The 14,808-nt window shown below is 37.2% G+C and overlaps 3 protein-coding genes across 5 annotated transcripts in view; 1 reads left to right on the forward strand and 2 right to left on the reverse strand.

Annotated features, from left to right (window-relative positions):
* LOC120070628 (WD repeat-containing protein 76) lies at positions 1–3,826 on the forward strand. The gene is made up of 5 exons (XM_039022447.1): positions 1–195; positions 302–1,004; positions 1,648–2,054; positions 2,642–2,740; positions 3,367–3,826. The coding sequence occupies exons 1-5, from the start codon at positions 65–67 to the stop codon at positions 3,587–3,589; spliced, it is 1,563 nt and encodes a 520-aa protein (XP_038878375.1). The 5' UTR covers positions 1–64; the 3' UTR covers positions 3,590–3,826.
* Positions 3,827–4,547: 721 nt separating this feature from the next.
* Positions 4,548–7,424, reverse strand: LOC120071512. The gene is made up of 9 exons (XM_039023835.1): positions 7,169–7,424; positions 7,035–7,092; positions 6,209–6,317; positions 5,985–6,126; positions 5,775–5,826; positions 5,538–5,684; positions 5,324–5,435; positions 5,116–5,242; positions 4,548–5,035 (listed from the first exon to the last, which is right to left on the reverse strand). The coding sequence occupies exons 1-9, from the start codon at positions 7,249–7,251 to the stop codon at positions 4,573–4,575; spliced, it is 1,293 nt and encodes a 430-aa protein (XP_038879763.1). The 5' UTR covers positions 7,252–7,424; the 3' UTR covers positions 4,548–4,572.
* Positions 7,425–8,025: 601 nt separating this feature from the next.
* The window catches only part of LOC120071539 (dicer-like protein 4), a 27,317-nt gene continuing 20,534 nt past the window's right edge, over positions 8,026–14,808 (reverse strand). For all 3 annotated transcript variants that reach the window (XM_039023866.1, XM_039023867.1, XM_039023868.1), the window contains 8 exons: positions 12,826–13,031; positions 12,532–12,741; positions 11,424–11,879; positions 11,039–11,308; positions 10,164–10,490; positions 9,267–9,594; positions 8,614–8,728; positions 8,026–8,464 (listed from right to left, as the gene is read on the reverse strand). In XM_039023866.1, coding sequence (XP_038879794.1) covers positions 8,302–8,464; positions 8,614–8,728; positions 9,267–9,594; positions 10,164–10,490; positions 11,039–11,308; positions 11,424–11,879; positions 12,532–12,741; positions 12,826–13,031 — 2,075 coding nt within the window. In that variant the 3' untranslated portion in view covers positions 8,026–8,301. The remainder of the gene's footprint in view (positions 8,465–8,613; positions 8,729–9,266; positions 9,595–10,163; positions 10,491–11,038; positions 11,309–11,423; positions 11,880–12,531; positions 12,742–12,825; positions 13,032–14,808) is intronic.

Below are 14,808 nucleotides of genomic sequence, written 5' to 3' on the forward strand. Positions count from 1 at the left end.
ATAATCCCTTCCAAATTCCAAATTCTGCTTCTGCTTCTGCCCTAAAATCCTTTAGCCATTTCCCATGGCTGCTCAAGCTCTCACTGAATACGAGCGCCAGAGGCTCGAGAACATTCGCCGCAACGATGAAATGATGGCCGCCCTCAAGCTTCAATCCAAAGCCTCTGAACTCTCCGCTGCCTCCAAGCGTCAAAGGTATCTTTCTTTCTCTATCTCGTTCGCTCACTCTCTGTGCTAATCTCTTTATCCTACTTCGTTTTATTCTGTTTTGTTTGTGATCCCTTTGTTATTCCCCTTCCAGAGTCGAAACCAAATCGGAAAAGGTTTATCCGAAAACCAAACCTAAAAATGAGACTCCAATGGTTTTACGGCGCTCTTTGCGCGCTAGAGGAATTCCCCCCGATGCCAAAAAGGTCGTAGATGATCCTACTGAGCCGGCTACTAAGATTCGGAAGTCAGATACCAAGTCCAAGCCTTCGCCTCCCGTTTTAGGCCCTCTTGAAATGATTGAAGTTTGTAGTGAGAGGGAGTCTCATCGGTCTTTGATTGAATCAATTTTGGGTATTTCGAATAAATCTCTGTTGTGTAGGTCAGTGAAAGATGATGTTAAGGATTCAAATGAGATTAAGACTGAAGGAGGGGGAGATGGGAGTTGTTTGAAGATGGGGCCTATTGATAATTATTCGAATTTAGTTAAGAGAGAGACTGAAGAACTTACCTGTGACATTAAAGATCACAAACATAAGAATGATGGAAGTTGCTTAAAGCCTGCGTCTTTGGTTCTGAATGCCGACAACATAGCTCGGGTTGTGCCTGGGAGAATAATGGCAGTGAGGTTTTTCCCTTGTCGTGATTCTAGAATGATTGTTGTAGGTAACAAGTTTGGGGATGTTGGGTTTTGGAATGCTGATCACGAGGCAGAGGAAGGAAATGGAGTTTATTTATATCACCCTCATTCGGGTCCCATTTCTGGGATTTCAATTCAACGACATGCATTGTCGAAGGTACCATTCATCCTGGAGATTCTAGGAAGATTTTAAAAATTAAGAATGCTTTTCTGCATTTGATCTTTTGAAATATCTGTTATTTTTTGTGATCTGTTGTTAGCATGAAAAAGTTCCAGGTTCATGCGGACAACAATTCATTCTGTGTGAGAAAAGTTAGTATGGTTTTCAATAGGTTTTATCGTAAAATTCCATTATTTTACTTTTTGGCATGCGATCTTAAGTTTCTCTTGTGATGGAAAACGTTCAGTTAGGCATAGGAGGAAGTAGTCTTCATGTATCAATATAGTTCCAGTTAATTGTAGAATTGCTTCTTGAGTTGTTTTCTTGCCTTTTGTATTTAATGGCATTTCTCAGTGGTCGGTTATGAACCAGCTATTTGACCAAAGAAGATAATAGTTTTGGAATGTGCATGAGTGATCGAAAATGCAGTTTTTAATCAAGGAGAAATCATCTGTTGGTAAGTTTGGATGGTTGACGTGGAAGATTTTGCAAGGAGGTTTACAGCGGCTCGTCATTTTCTTAGTCAACATATTTTTTATGGTTTAGGAACTAAATTCTGAACATTGCACCGCTATGAATCTTGTGTATTATGCAATTAGTTTTGGATCTGCTAATTATGATTCTTGTGTCATGATTTCAGGTTTATACCAGTTGCTATGATGGATTTATACGATTGATGGATGCAGAGAGAGAGATGTTTGATCTTGTGTATCATAATGAAGATACTATATACTCTCTCTCTCAACAATCAAATGATGCAAACTGCTTATATTTTGCTGAGGGTCGTGGAGGGTTGAGAATATGGGATAAAAGGACTGGAAACTGCCCAATGGAATGGACGTTGCATGAAGATAGGATCAATTCCATCGATTTTAATGTAGAAAATTGCAACATCATGGCTACTAGTTCTAGTGATGGAACTGCCTGTATTTGGGATTTGAGAAGCGTTAATGCTGAAAAGCTCGAAACCTTGATGACGATCAGTCACAAAAGGGCGATTCATTCTGCTTACTTCTCACCCTCTGGTCGCTTTCTTGCAACTACTAGGTAAATTGGTCATCTTTTGAAACTTTTTGATAGGGAAACTGTAGTAACAGAATCAGCAAAGAGGGTAAAAGAGAGAATAAATCAATCATATCCTATAGCTCAGGTTCAATAATGTGTCCTAGGCAGTGGAAATTTTTAAATGCCTCACAGCTATTTTGAAATTACAGTTTCTTATCTTTTTTTTTTTTTTGAATTTACAGTTCAAGCAGTAATTTCAAACGATGGCTCTGTTATTGCTACATCGGAACAAAAATGATTGCTTATGGCAACGACTTAAAATTTTCTAAATGTTGTGCGCTTAACTATTTTGAAATTGCACTTCGTGTGGGTTCTCCCCTGATTTCATTTATTGATGAAATGTTTCTTTTACCAAAAAACTATTTTGAAATTGCACTTCATGCATTCAATTTAAACTAAGGCTCTTTTATTGTTACGTCAGAAGAATGATGAATTGTTCATGATCCCATGTCCTCCACCCCACCCCACCGCAAAGCACTGAATTTAGGCGGATGTTGTTGTAGGTAGGATTTCATGGCTTAATAGTATTATTTGAAAGTTGTGGGATTAATATGTTTCATTTCGTATAGTTTTGACGACAATGTTGGTATATCTGGTGGAGTTAATTTCAAAGATTTTTCGCTGATACCGCATGATAATCAGACAGGCAGGTGGATTTCTTCTTTCAGGTAAGTTTTGTACCCGTCCTTATCACTTCCCTTTAATTTTTTCCCTTTTCATTTCCATCTGAAATTTACTTGGTGCGATTCATCTTAGCTCTACTCATTGAGATATTTTAAATTTATATATGAATGACTTTTCTTTCTTGAGGAAATGAATGACTCGTTTTCTCGTATGTTGATATCAATATTTGAATCTTGTGCCAAAAGAATGAAAACATCTCACTAATTTCTTTTATTAAGCGTCTTATTTTCTTATTATGTTAAATTTGCAAATGTTTGACCCCCGTGTTCTTATATATGAATGGTAATTTTCTTCAATTTTCCATATGATGTTGTCAACATATGAATAATTTACTGCATAAAGTTTCTGTAATTGGATTTTCAGATGCCATTCTGCATCCCTAGTTACACACTGACGCACGAAATAATGGTATCTTCAATTATTAGCAAACCCTACAATAAGGGACTTGAGTGTGGTTCTTGGGCTGAAATATAAGCGATCTTGTTTTTTAGTGATATTATGCATGTTGTCCTTTAATTGCTGTTTTATTCTCCCTTTTTTCATGATAAGTAGGCTTCAATTTTTTTTCCTCTATTAGAAGATTTAACGACATCCATCTATTTGGAAGCAGAGCAATATGGGGTTGGGATGACTCGTACATTTTCATTGGAAATATGAAGAGAGCAGTAGATGTTATTTCACGGGCACATCGGAAGAGAGTGTTCGTTTTGCAGAGCCCCAACATATCGGCAATACCGTGCAGGTTTGATGCGCACCCTTATGATGTTGGAATATTAGCAGCAGCCACGAGTGGGGGCCAGGTTTATATGTGGACAATGAATCAAGATATATAATTTGCTTGCGGCGGAGTTCTCAGGATAAGAATTTTGTACATGAATTATTCCCATCTCTATTCAGTGCTAACAACCAACAAGTACTTTCTAGGTAGAAGAGTTACCTTCTTGCAATTGGATTTCATGGGGTGAATCGCAGGAATGAATTTTGTAGACTCTGCTCATTAGCAAATGAACTTTGCCATGTAAATTTTATATAATTTTTATTTGGCTAGGTCGACTACTCACTTCATTTGTTAAGAGAGATTTTGTTCACGCTTTTTTCTAGCTGCTTTGGATGCTTCGGTATGAAACAAGTGACGGTCTTTTCAGGGATTTGTTAAAGAGAGTTTGTTACCATTTGAACTGATTCCTAATTAGGAAGAAGTTAGTAGAGGAAAGACCCTATAAAAACTGGTGAAAAAGAGGCTACTGAAGATGTTGTGTGTGTGTGTTTTTTTAAATGAAGAAACAATTTCAAAAGGAAACGAAACTGCAAACACCTATTAGTGAATTACAATAGAGTTCTCCAATTAAAGATTAGATAAGGAAGACTAAAATGAACAAAAAGCTCTTATGATTTGCACCAAAAGTAAGTAGTAAATTTAACCCTCTCCATAAAATAATTAAAAGCAGAAGACCAAAATCCCACAGGAGACCTTGCCAAAAAACGAGATGCAAAAATAGATGACCTAGATATTCAGCACTAGATTCACACATGGTGCACCTTAAGGGGGAAAGATGATTACAGGGCATTGGCTGTTGCAATCTATAAGTCGAATAAATGACCTAGATATTTAGCACCATATTCATACAAGGTGCATCATGACTACGAGAGAGAAATATGATTATAGGGCATCCACCATTGCAACCTATCTGTGATATTAATGGCTCTAAGACTAAGCTCTCGAAAAAAGATTTTTGAATAATGGTCCTTCCGAATCAGACAGGATCTAGTAGCATCTGAAGAAAGAGGGCGAGAATAAATGGGGACAGAGAATGAATTAACTAATTATTTTCTTCCAAGAGGTTAATTCAGATGGAATTAGTTCTTCATTACATGAAAGCACAGCCTGCGCTGTTAATTTCCCAAGCCAACCATGGTACAATAATCCTCTTGAACCAAGCCCTCCAAATAACCAGTACTTGCAAGAGCTGTTGTGTCTTACGATCTCATCTATACAACCCATAAGTGGAAGAGATCCATGAGGTGTGAGTGGTGGCATTGCCCTAAGACCAGCCCTTGCTTTTATGAAACTCCACTCCTTTATTGAGGGATAAATGGCAGACACCTTTGGTAAAAGTTCGGCAAGCGCTCTTGAACTTTCCTCTTCTGAAACTTCAGGTGATGAATTTGTTGATTTCCATTCCCATGTTGAACCCATACATAAACTTCTAGGACCTTGTATGGCTAGCCATGCATCTGACAATATAGAAGGCCCAAGCTCTGGGTATGCATTGCTGGAACTATAGTATTATACCAGATATCAGACAAACAAAAAAAGTATCAATGTGTTTCTTGGAATTTCAAAATCAAATAATTATACCTGATATCATTCTGTAGCTGAAAATGAGCAACTACACCTCTGCAAGTTCTCAAAGGAAGTTTTCCAGTAAGTTCAGGAAGCATGACCATTTTGGCACCTAGACAAACAATCACAGCATCGTATGTCCCTGCAAGTTTTCCAGAAAGTTTTATCACATAAGAAATAGTTCAATTCCAAGAGAAGCTTTGGCTCGAGAAATTTCACTTGCCTTCTAGTTCACGCAGTTCATTAATAGATTTCTTCTTCAAATACAACTCCTTATGACTGAAACCTGAGGTGGATGTTTCCCTGGTCAGATTTTCACATGCTATAAATAGTGCCTAGCCACAAGATTGGGAAGAAAAAAAGATCAAAGATTTGTTTTGAGATCATATAATAAATGGAAGCAAAATTCAAGTATCAATTGGCTTTGAAGTTGTGACCTCAAGATAACGTTGAGAATTGATATTTACAGCTTGAGGCATATAAAAAGCTGTATTTAGAGGAACATTAAGCTTAGGAACGAGATTTCGGGCAGCATCCTCATCAATTGTTTCTATCATGCAGCTATCGAGGCTGTTCTGAGCATTCTAGTTACATAAATGAAGTAACACTATCAACCACTGTTAAGACGTTCTAATTAGAGTAATGAACAATAGAGGCAAGGAGATGAAATATACTTCTTTTAACACCATCAAATTCTTCAAGCTGATTGCAGGCCTCAAGATGCCCCTAAAGTAAATAAAATAAACCATTAGCATGCAATGCATCATCTGCTGCTATCACCAGAAAAATGATAATTAAATAGATCTTTAAGTGATGGGAATATCTAGACGAAAAGATAAGTATATGTATATATCTCCGAAGCTGAAAGAAATGAAGTAACAGACCGTCTTAGAACAATGAATTCATTCATATTCTGACATTCATCCCTCTCACTATCCAACTCTTTGGGGTGAACTGCTGATTCTGCAACGCTCAAAAGTTTTAAGCACTCAGCCCAACACTCGGCACCTTCCCAAAGAAGTTTAACTGACATAATTACAAGGGGTTAGCCACATCCAAGGGCCAATTTTCACAATGGAGGTAAAGTAACTAACAAGGTTGTTGGAACCTTTAGGAGAATAAGGGTGAAGAAGCCCTCCAGCGACTCCAGATGCCCCTCCACCAATGCCAACTCCGTCATAGATGTCAATATGTAAAGGTACATCCTTAGGACACAGCTGCAATAAACATAATAAGATGAAATATTAAGTAATAAGTGTTGAGAACCTACGTTGACTAGATAAGAAGAACAAGGATATATAACTGATGGATAACATCTCTACAGGCACGAGACTTTGGGTGAAACAAAAGCGAGTCATGCATAGCTAACAATATCATAACGTTATGGAGATATGTGAAGAATCATTCATTTTACCCTACAATTCATATCAACTCTAGCTTTGATAAAACCCAAAGAATGCCAGCAGAAGAAAGATCGATCATTTGGTACAAGCTTGAAGCATTCCATGAAGTAGTAAACTCTCAGAAATATGTCCAGTTAACTAAATTTATGATTATGTGAGACCCCATTTTTAGGTTTTTGGCTCAATGCTTATGGATAGAACCTTAGAGACAAAATGCCCTCCACCCTAAGGCGAATAAGAATTGAAGGGCTACGAAGGTTCAATACGACATTGAATGGATGGCTGACAGAATTGAAGGAATATATTTCATAAATGTATATATCCTCGTGCAATCACAAATCATAAGAGACAGTCACCAAACACGTAAAAATGTAAGAAATCCATCGAATGAACTCCAGTGAGTAGAACAAATTCCAATTGCCAATTCATACACAAAAACCACAATCCAACAACCAGAAAGAAGGTTTGAAGAAGAAAACAATGTATGCAGCCAAAGCAAAGTGTTGAAAAACAGAGCCCACAGAACCGTACCTTCAAGAGATGCCAAGTAACCGAAAGCCCAGCAAAACCAGCTCCAAGCACTGCGTACCTATAAAAGAATGCCACTCTGTGAGTATTTACATGTTGTAGTAGAACCGAAAAGAAGGAAAATGTTGAAGAAGAACCTCCGAGGAAGCGCTGAGAGAGAAGAAAGTGCTAACAACGGAGCGGCAGGCTGAAAGGTGGAACCTTGACTCACACACACCATAATCGGGTGTTTGAATCCTCAATCTTTGGGTTACACTTCTTTTTTAATATAACGATTTTATATTTTCATACAAATAAGAATACCACAAAACACTTTTTTTTTTCTTTTGTTCTTTTTTTTTTTCTTTCTAATCATATGATTGCATTGCATACGATTTAGATTGGGTTTGGTGCCACATAAATTCAATTCATTAAAACGGATTGAATTGCAACAAAACGAGAAGAATCTCACAATCCGAGGTCAAAATACAATTAAGATAAAAACATAACCAAAGGAATTAAGAGAAACAAGAACCCAGACATTGATAGAAAGAAAGACCTCAAAGCACATAACCTTACTAATCATTTGGGGAAGATGCAATATAGTTCTATAGACACAAAAATTATATTAGCACCAAATATGATAAATAACAACATACCAAACAACTCTCTAGATCCTACATCTCAATCCATTACCTATATTAAGTGACAAATCAATTGAGCTCATCCCAATGAATGATTATGTGGGAATACTCTCTTCAACATAGCATGTTTTCCTAGAAAGCTTGATTAAAAGGGCAATAAAAGAATAAATGATATTACTTTACATTTTGTTAAATCAAAAAATAATGATAGTAATAATAACAACACGAACGTAATTCAACTTGCTTGCACTCTTAACTAAAAAGTTAGAGATTGAAATCTTCAACAACATTGTTAAATCAAAAAAAAAAAATAAAAGAATAGGTAAAATATCAAACTTTTAGGGACCAAATCTATAATAAAATCAAACAGATAGAAACTTTAAGTTGGGACTAAATTCGTATTTAATCAGATTTAATAATAATGAGTATTACATTTTACCAGATTTGTCCAAAACTTACACCTTACAAGTTACAACACGTAATAAATGGTTAATTACAGAATTAACTACGTACACAAGACTCCCGCCCTGAATTGATAAAATAGTGTACTTTTTTTCTATACAATCTTTATGGCTATTCATATGGCTCTATTCTACTACAGTTGCACATTGGCTATCCGCAGGGAATGGCTTTCAGTCGTTATTGTATCAACAATCTGTCTCAGGCAAGTATCCTGCCTTCTTCAAGTACCAAAGAGCTGCTTCGGCCGCATGCTCGGCTGCAGCCTTCTTTCTCAAATGAGGTGCTCCGACAAATTCGAAAATCGTATCAGGGGCTTCTTCCATCTCTAAAACAACCTTGTAAGTAAACCTGCAAGAAGATTGAATCATAATCTCACTTCCTACTTTTAAGAATGGTAAGTCTAATAGAACATTCTAAAAACCAGACTACAAAATCCAGCCTTTTCCATTTCTTCTGCTATGCCTATTCCCAGATTGTACCATTCATCAAGGACTTACATCTTTAAATGGCTTGGTCCTTCCTCATTCATACAATCAAATGAAGGGCGATTCCAATGGTTTGCAGCACAGATTTCATACAGCCGGGATCTTGCCGTTGTTTTCCCCGACCAACCTAAAAAGATCACTCTGCATTAGAAAATAATTCGACACATAATCTTAACAACTCTCCAAGAATAGTAGCGTCAAGGTAGGTATCTACCTTAGGAGTGGTCATTCAAACCGCAAAAACCAAACCATTTCTAAAACCGAACCAAAAACTTCGAAAAATGTGGTTAGGTCCGGTTTGAAGAAATTTTGAAACCAAACTAATTTGGTTCAGTTTGGTTTCAATTTCAAAAACTGAATTTGAGACCGAACCGTTTTTAACTAATATATACATATATTTATTTATTTATATATTTATATATTCAAAGAAAGAGTAAAACTGAATTTAAAACCAAACCCTTTTTTTAATTAAAAAAATATAACATACATTTTTTTAAAATGCCAAAACCAAATTTGAAACCGAACCGAACTGTATACATGTGGTTTGGTTCTGTTTGGTTTGAACTAATAAATTGGTTCGATTCAGTTTTATATATTAGAAAATTCGGTTTGGTTCGGTTCGGTTTCAAACCGAACCGAACCAAACCATTTCCAACCCTGACTACCTGATGATGACTGCAAGTCTGCTGGACTATCATGACCTTCCAAGGCCATGCTAGGCTTCAGTTGTTCTCCCGCAGCTACAGATGAAGAAACCGGCGTTCTGCTTATCCGTGTAATGTGAACTGGATGAGAATTGTCAACTTCACGGTGCACACGAGGATTTAAGTCAGCATTAGAAAATTCTGGCCCATTTATTGTTTCAAGTCCATTGTCAACTTGATCGACCATGCCGAAGGGCGTTTCATCATAACCAATCAATTTAGGTTCCATCCTGCTGCTTGACTTTAAGATCTCTTCTAATGAATTGACCTCAGGTAGAAATCCTTTTGCCTGCAGCAATATGTTTAGAAATTTGCTAAAACCATTTAGAAGGAAAAGACATGTACTAGTAATACAGGTATAAATATAAATAATCGAAATAGTTGATCAGACTGCGAATCAAATTTTTTTTTAACTTAAACCTTGATTTTGTTTTCTCTTGTCCTCAAACATTCCGACTCACAATGACAATACATTAGTTCCAAGAAGATCTAAACTCCAGAGTTGAGAGATTCTTTGCTCCTAAAGACAACTAAAGTTATTTGATCTATCCAACTCAAAATACTACACCGGAAGGGGTCAAAAGAGACGACAAAATAGAAAGTTGACCAACAACATATAATATCTGAACTAAGCTCTGAGATGTTCTTTTTCTTTTGACGTATCCCATAGAAATCCAACTCCCAGAAATCTTTAATCTAGAAGTAATTGACACAGCAATATATTTAGGGACAAGAAAAACCAAAAAGATCAATTGATTCAGATTGTTGCCACAACTATTCAATGCCTTTTTATAGTAAAGAAAAATAATGCAGATAGTTCTTTGGCATAAAATAGAAGTGTTTTATACTAATATCCACCTTCAGCTTTGTGAGTATTAAGTTGGCAGCAATTTTCTCGGCATCTTTCTTTCGGCGGTTGGCTGCAGAGGCAGTGTCATGAAAGTTGCCTCCTTTCACCTCTGCTTTAACTGAATAATATCCTTCCATTTTTGATGAATTAAACTCAAGTTTCCAGCCACAATTTTGACAAAATTCTATTAGATCCCGAATAGGACTAAGCTGGAAGCCTGAAAAGCTCATAATAGGGTCCACAAAAGATAACATTATCTTCCAAACATAGTTCATGTCAAACCCTGTATCAACAAGAACGGCCCCAACACTAGATTCAACCAAGTCTCCCAAAGCCTGCAATGTAAGATGCAGCACTGAAATTAGCGAACAAAAGGAAGTACTTCCCTCTCTACTCCAACATGACAGTCATTTCCTAAACCCTTAGCACTCTCCATTAATTGAAAGATGTAAAAAATAAAACATCTTTTTGTCAGGAATTACGTATATAAAGACATGAGAGATTTGAAAACAAGGGTTCTTTTACAACTCCAGTAAACGGAATGCCTATTTTTTTTTCTTCTTCTTTTTGATAATACGTGGGGTGAGAGATTGAACCTCAAATCTCAAAGTTGATAGTACGTATTCATGACAGTTGAGTTATGCTCGTGTTTGCAAATGGGATTTCAATTGCTTCTAAATAAAATAATCATGAAAAAGAAGAAACCTTTTTCTTTCTAAGAGGGCAAGAGGGTCACTGAAAGATATAATTGGAATGAAAAAAATAGTGAAATTGTATGATCTAGAGACTGAACTTCATTGGACAGATATCCCTAGTCACAAGAAAAGTCCACATGATAGTCCTCGTATTGTTTGAAAATATGCGTTTGATGTGTATCAAATACCTTTGGACATCTCGGCTGCTCAAGTGAATCCCTTTCAGAAGGTGATTTGATGAAGTCTACATAACTTTTTATATCACTTAGAAGGCTAGTAGAATCACAAAGCAGAAACTTGTAGAAGAATCTATCTACCGTAACATTGGCAAAAGCCTCATTCCTCACAAACACTGATCTCAAATCTGTCAATTGACCTGGCTTCAGCTTAGGATATGCTGAATATAGATATGACGTGATCAAGTAATCCAGGACAGCATCTCCAAGAAACTCTAATCTCTGGTCAAACCGGCCAAGATCCATAATATAGCAATATTAAGTAGAAATACAAGAAATTGCAAGTAGAAATGCAGATTATAGCGTACCATTTGAGATGGAAAGAGAGAGTTCATACCTGGTAACAACCTCCTCCATGCTTGTGGTAAGAAGGATGTACAAGTGCCTGCAGCAGCAGACCTTTATGGAGAAATTGATGACCTAATGAATCTTGAAATGCAGAGATGTCTGTCCTATCTGCAAGTAGGACATAATTATTGCTTGCCATGAGAGCATCGGTAACTAGTGAAGATTCAAATTCTACTTGTATGCCGATCCATTTGAGGAATGCAATTGCAGCTTTGAAGCCACTGTCGACTAGGAATGCTCCTACCAGAGCTTCAACCACATCACTGATAGTTTTCTTTTGTAACCAGTGATGGCCTTTGCTACACTTGGTCTCACTGGCTCTTGTGTTTGTTGCATCATCGTGAGAATGGATATCTTTTCTAGTTTCCTCGTTACAAATTCTTGGGCAAGGACGACCAAGTAAATAAAATTGACTAGGTTCAAATGGCTGGTCACGTATGTATACCTGAAGAAAGAAATGATACATGCACTGATATTATGATCCATGGAATGCGTGTAATCAACTGACTAATAAATGCCAACGCCTATCCAAAGAAAAAAGAGGAAATCATAAATGTCAACATCTGTTGATCAATCTCAGGATATATATATACGCAATTTTCCATTATTTGACTTGAGCCCGATTGTTAAAGAAGTGCTTACAATAAATATTTGCTAATGGTCATTGAGATTTGACCTAACAGGTTCTTTTCACTGAATCTACAGAATTGTTATAATAAAATCAAATACTAAATCTGAAGATCCATCATCAAAGTTCCCCAAATAGATAAAACAGATATCACTTTTATTACACTGATGTCATCCCTAATCGAAGTAAAGGAATAATAGAGCAACTAAAAGTCAGATTAACTTGCCCACAACTGATGCTCCAGATTTTTCAACACCAATCTTTCAACTCATAGGACGCATGATCAAACAATTACTAACAACCTGACTTCGGAGAGTACATAGTAACTAACAGAGGAATCATAATAACAAATTCTAAACAGAGCAAAAGTTCAGTTTCTGTTTACGTTTTTAAGGAAAACAGAAGGCATAAACAATTAAATGGTGAATAAACTTAGCACCTAGGGAATTGAAGATCACATGCATCATACCTGTAAATTCTTTCTAGTTGCTAGCTTGAGCAAATTGAAATTTTTCACTAAATAAGAACGTCTTCTTGTAAGTTCTCCTTCGTCAAACTTGTCGTGGGTAAGAAAAAGGTACCTTGCTACAGCAAATTTAAGGAAAGAGTCACCAAGTATTTCAAGCCTTTCCAGGGAAATGCGTTCCTGGCACTTCTCAGTAGTGAGTGCTTCCAGAATCTAATAAGAAAACTCACAGCTATTAAAGGCATGAACAGACCAAAATGTCTAGAGAAATTCAAAGCGCATGACAAAGCAACCCACTCTGTTAGCAGTAACCTCAGCTCCAGCTGGAAAAGCAGCCGCTAGCCTACACTTCAATTCAATAGCAACAAGCAAATTTTCCAGACGATGCATAATTGATGGCAACAAAGATATGGAGCTTCCGATATCTTTTGAAAAACCACATATCTTCAACTGACAAAGCTCGGGAGGCAAATCAATAAAATATTCTTCCAGATAATGTGCATCTGTATCAAGATATAGAACTTGTAAATTCTTTTAGAAAAAATAAAAAGCAAATGTACGAAGACTAAGATGGCATCAAAATTAAACAAGAGCAGTTTGTGTTCATTATTGATTATTGATAAGCCTTTCTTCTTAGTCTTATTAAAATAAAAAGAGATGAACCTTATTAAGCTTCCTCAATTTAAAGAAGCACATGTTATTACTTGATCATAATACAGTTAGCAGATGGAAATAGGCATATGTAGTATAAAATTTCAGATACGAGGTTGTGGCTGCCGATGGGTTAATTAAATTTAGTTTGCAACTGATTAAACAATTATTGTAATTGAACTTATTGCCATCAGGTAGTGACAATAAAATTGGAAACTGATAGGGAAGAGAGCACAAGGAAGACAGTCATTAGAAAGCCATTAAGTGAGAGTAATTTAAGAAAAATAAACGTGATAATTGCATTGTGATTGGCCTAGGGAATTATGAACACTGCTATAAGAAGGGAAGGGAGTATAGAATTTTATCCGTTTAATGTGGTCAGGGAGAGGCACAAGATTCTTGATCCAGAAAGGTACCTGTACTTTCAAATTTCCTTTCAACAAACTTTGAACGATAGAATACTTCCGTATTTTTCCTATTGTTGAGGTCAACAGAAACACTCTTTCTTTTTGGTGATTCTTTCAGCAAAAAATAAAATAAAATAAAATAAAAAATACAGTTTCCTTCTTCTTTTTTTTTTTTTCCCTAATGAAAACAATACTTGTTAAATTAATGAAAAAAGAAGAAGTAAAAGATACACACTTCCAATCAGAGCATAAAGAAAATAGTAACTGCTGAAATTAGGGTTTTGAGCCCTGGGGGCATTTTTGTCTTTTCATTGTATCCTAGGGTTTCCCTGTTCTCTATTTAAACGGTTGGTCTACTGTATTCCATTGTATCAATTTCTAATAATAATTCCCTTAACGAAACCTTGGCCACCATTGAGGAAAACCCAATAGGAGAATCCCAAACCAATAATCCAGATATAACCACTATTATCCAAAAAGCCATTGATAGATACTTCCAAACCCTTCTTCCTCACTTCCATGAAGACCAGCCGCTGCCGCCCTACCCACCGCCGGCCGTGTCCGTCGAAGTCGCCAACTCCCTCGAAGACCTAATCACCAGCCGAAACACCCAGCCACGCGTCACCTGCTCGAACCAACCGCACGCGAACGACGATGTGACCCAGCCGCGCGAAACCAGTTCAGCCGCACGAGCGATGTCGGCTCCGACGCACACAGAAGAGGTCAACCAGCGACCAGCCGCATAAAACCGGTCCGACCGGTCCAGACGATGCCGACCGAAGCTGTGGAGCGCCGATCTGCTGTTTCCGGCGCTGACTGGACCAGATCTGTGATGCCCGAGGTCCGATCTGCTATTTCCGGTGCGATTGGTCTAGATCTGTGATGCCCGATGCCGATCGGTCAAGTTCTGTCCTTTGGGAGTACCGCCAGCCTTCTCCTCTCAGATCGGAGCCTTATTCCAATCTTTGTCGACCAAAAGACAGATGAAAGAGGTATGGGTATTTTCCAGCAAAGGTATGAGCAACCAAATGGGGCAGTTTTTGCCGAGTATGGATGAGTTTGGAGGGGGCGAGCCTTCATCATACCACCAGGACCAAGGAAATATAATCAAAGATCGAGTTACCTAGTTACAGTTGCAGATTAAACACAAGAACGAGATGTTTCAACAGCAGCTTGCTGCTATTGGGGAAGCCATGGGATTGAAATCCAAGATCCAATAGAT

This window comes from Benincasa hispida, chromosome 2 (assembly GCF_009727055.1).
Source record: "Benincasa hispida cultivar B227 chromosome 2, ASM972705v1, whole genome shotgun sequence".
In the NCBI taxonomy this organism is placed as follows: Eukaryota; Viridiplantae; Streptophyta; class Magnoliopsida; order Cucurbitales; family Cucurbitaceae; genus Benincasa; species Benincasa hispida.

Coding starts and splice junctions, on each gene's coding strand:
- LOC120070628 (XM_039022447.1), top strand. CDS start 65: ATGGCTGCTCAAGCTCTCACTGAATACGAGCGCCAGAGGCTCGAGAAC. Junction 196..301: donor GCTGCCTCCAAGCGTCAAAG/GTATCTTTCTTT, acceptor TTCCCCTTCCAG/AGTCGAAACCAAATCGGAAA. Junction 1,005..1,647: donor AACGACATGCATTGTCGAAG/GTACCATTCATC, acceptor TCATGATTTCAG/GTTTATACCAGTTGCTATGA.
- LOC120071512 (XM_039023835.1), bottom strand. CDS start 7,251: ATGGTGTGTGTGAGTCAAGGTTCCACCTTTCAGCCTGCCGCTCCGTTG. Junction 6,318..7,034: donor TTACTTGGCATCTCTTGAAG/GTACGGTTCTGT, acceptor TGTTTATTGCAG/CTGTGTCCTAAGGATGTACC. Junction 5,436..5,537: donor ATTCTCAACGTTATCTTGAG/GTCACAACTTCA, acceptor TCTTGTGGCTAG/GCACTATTTATAGCATGTGA.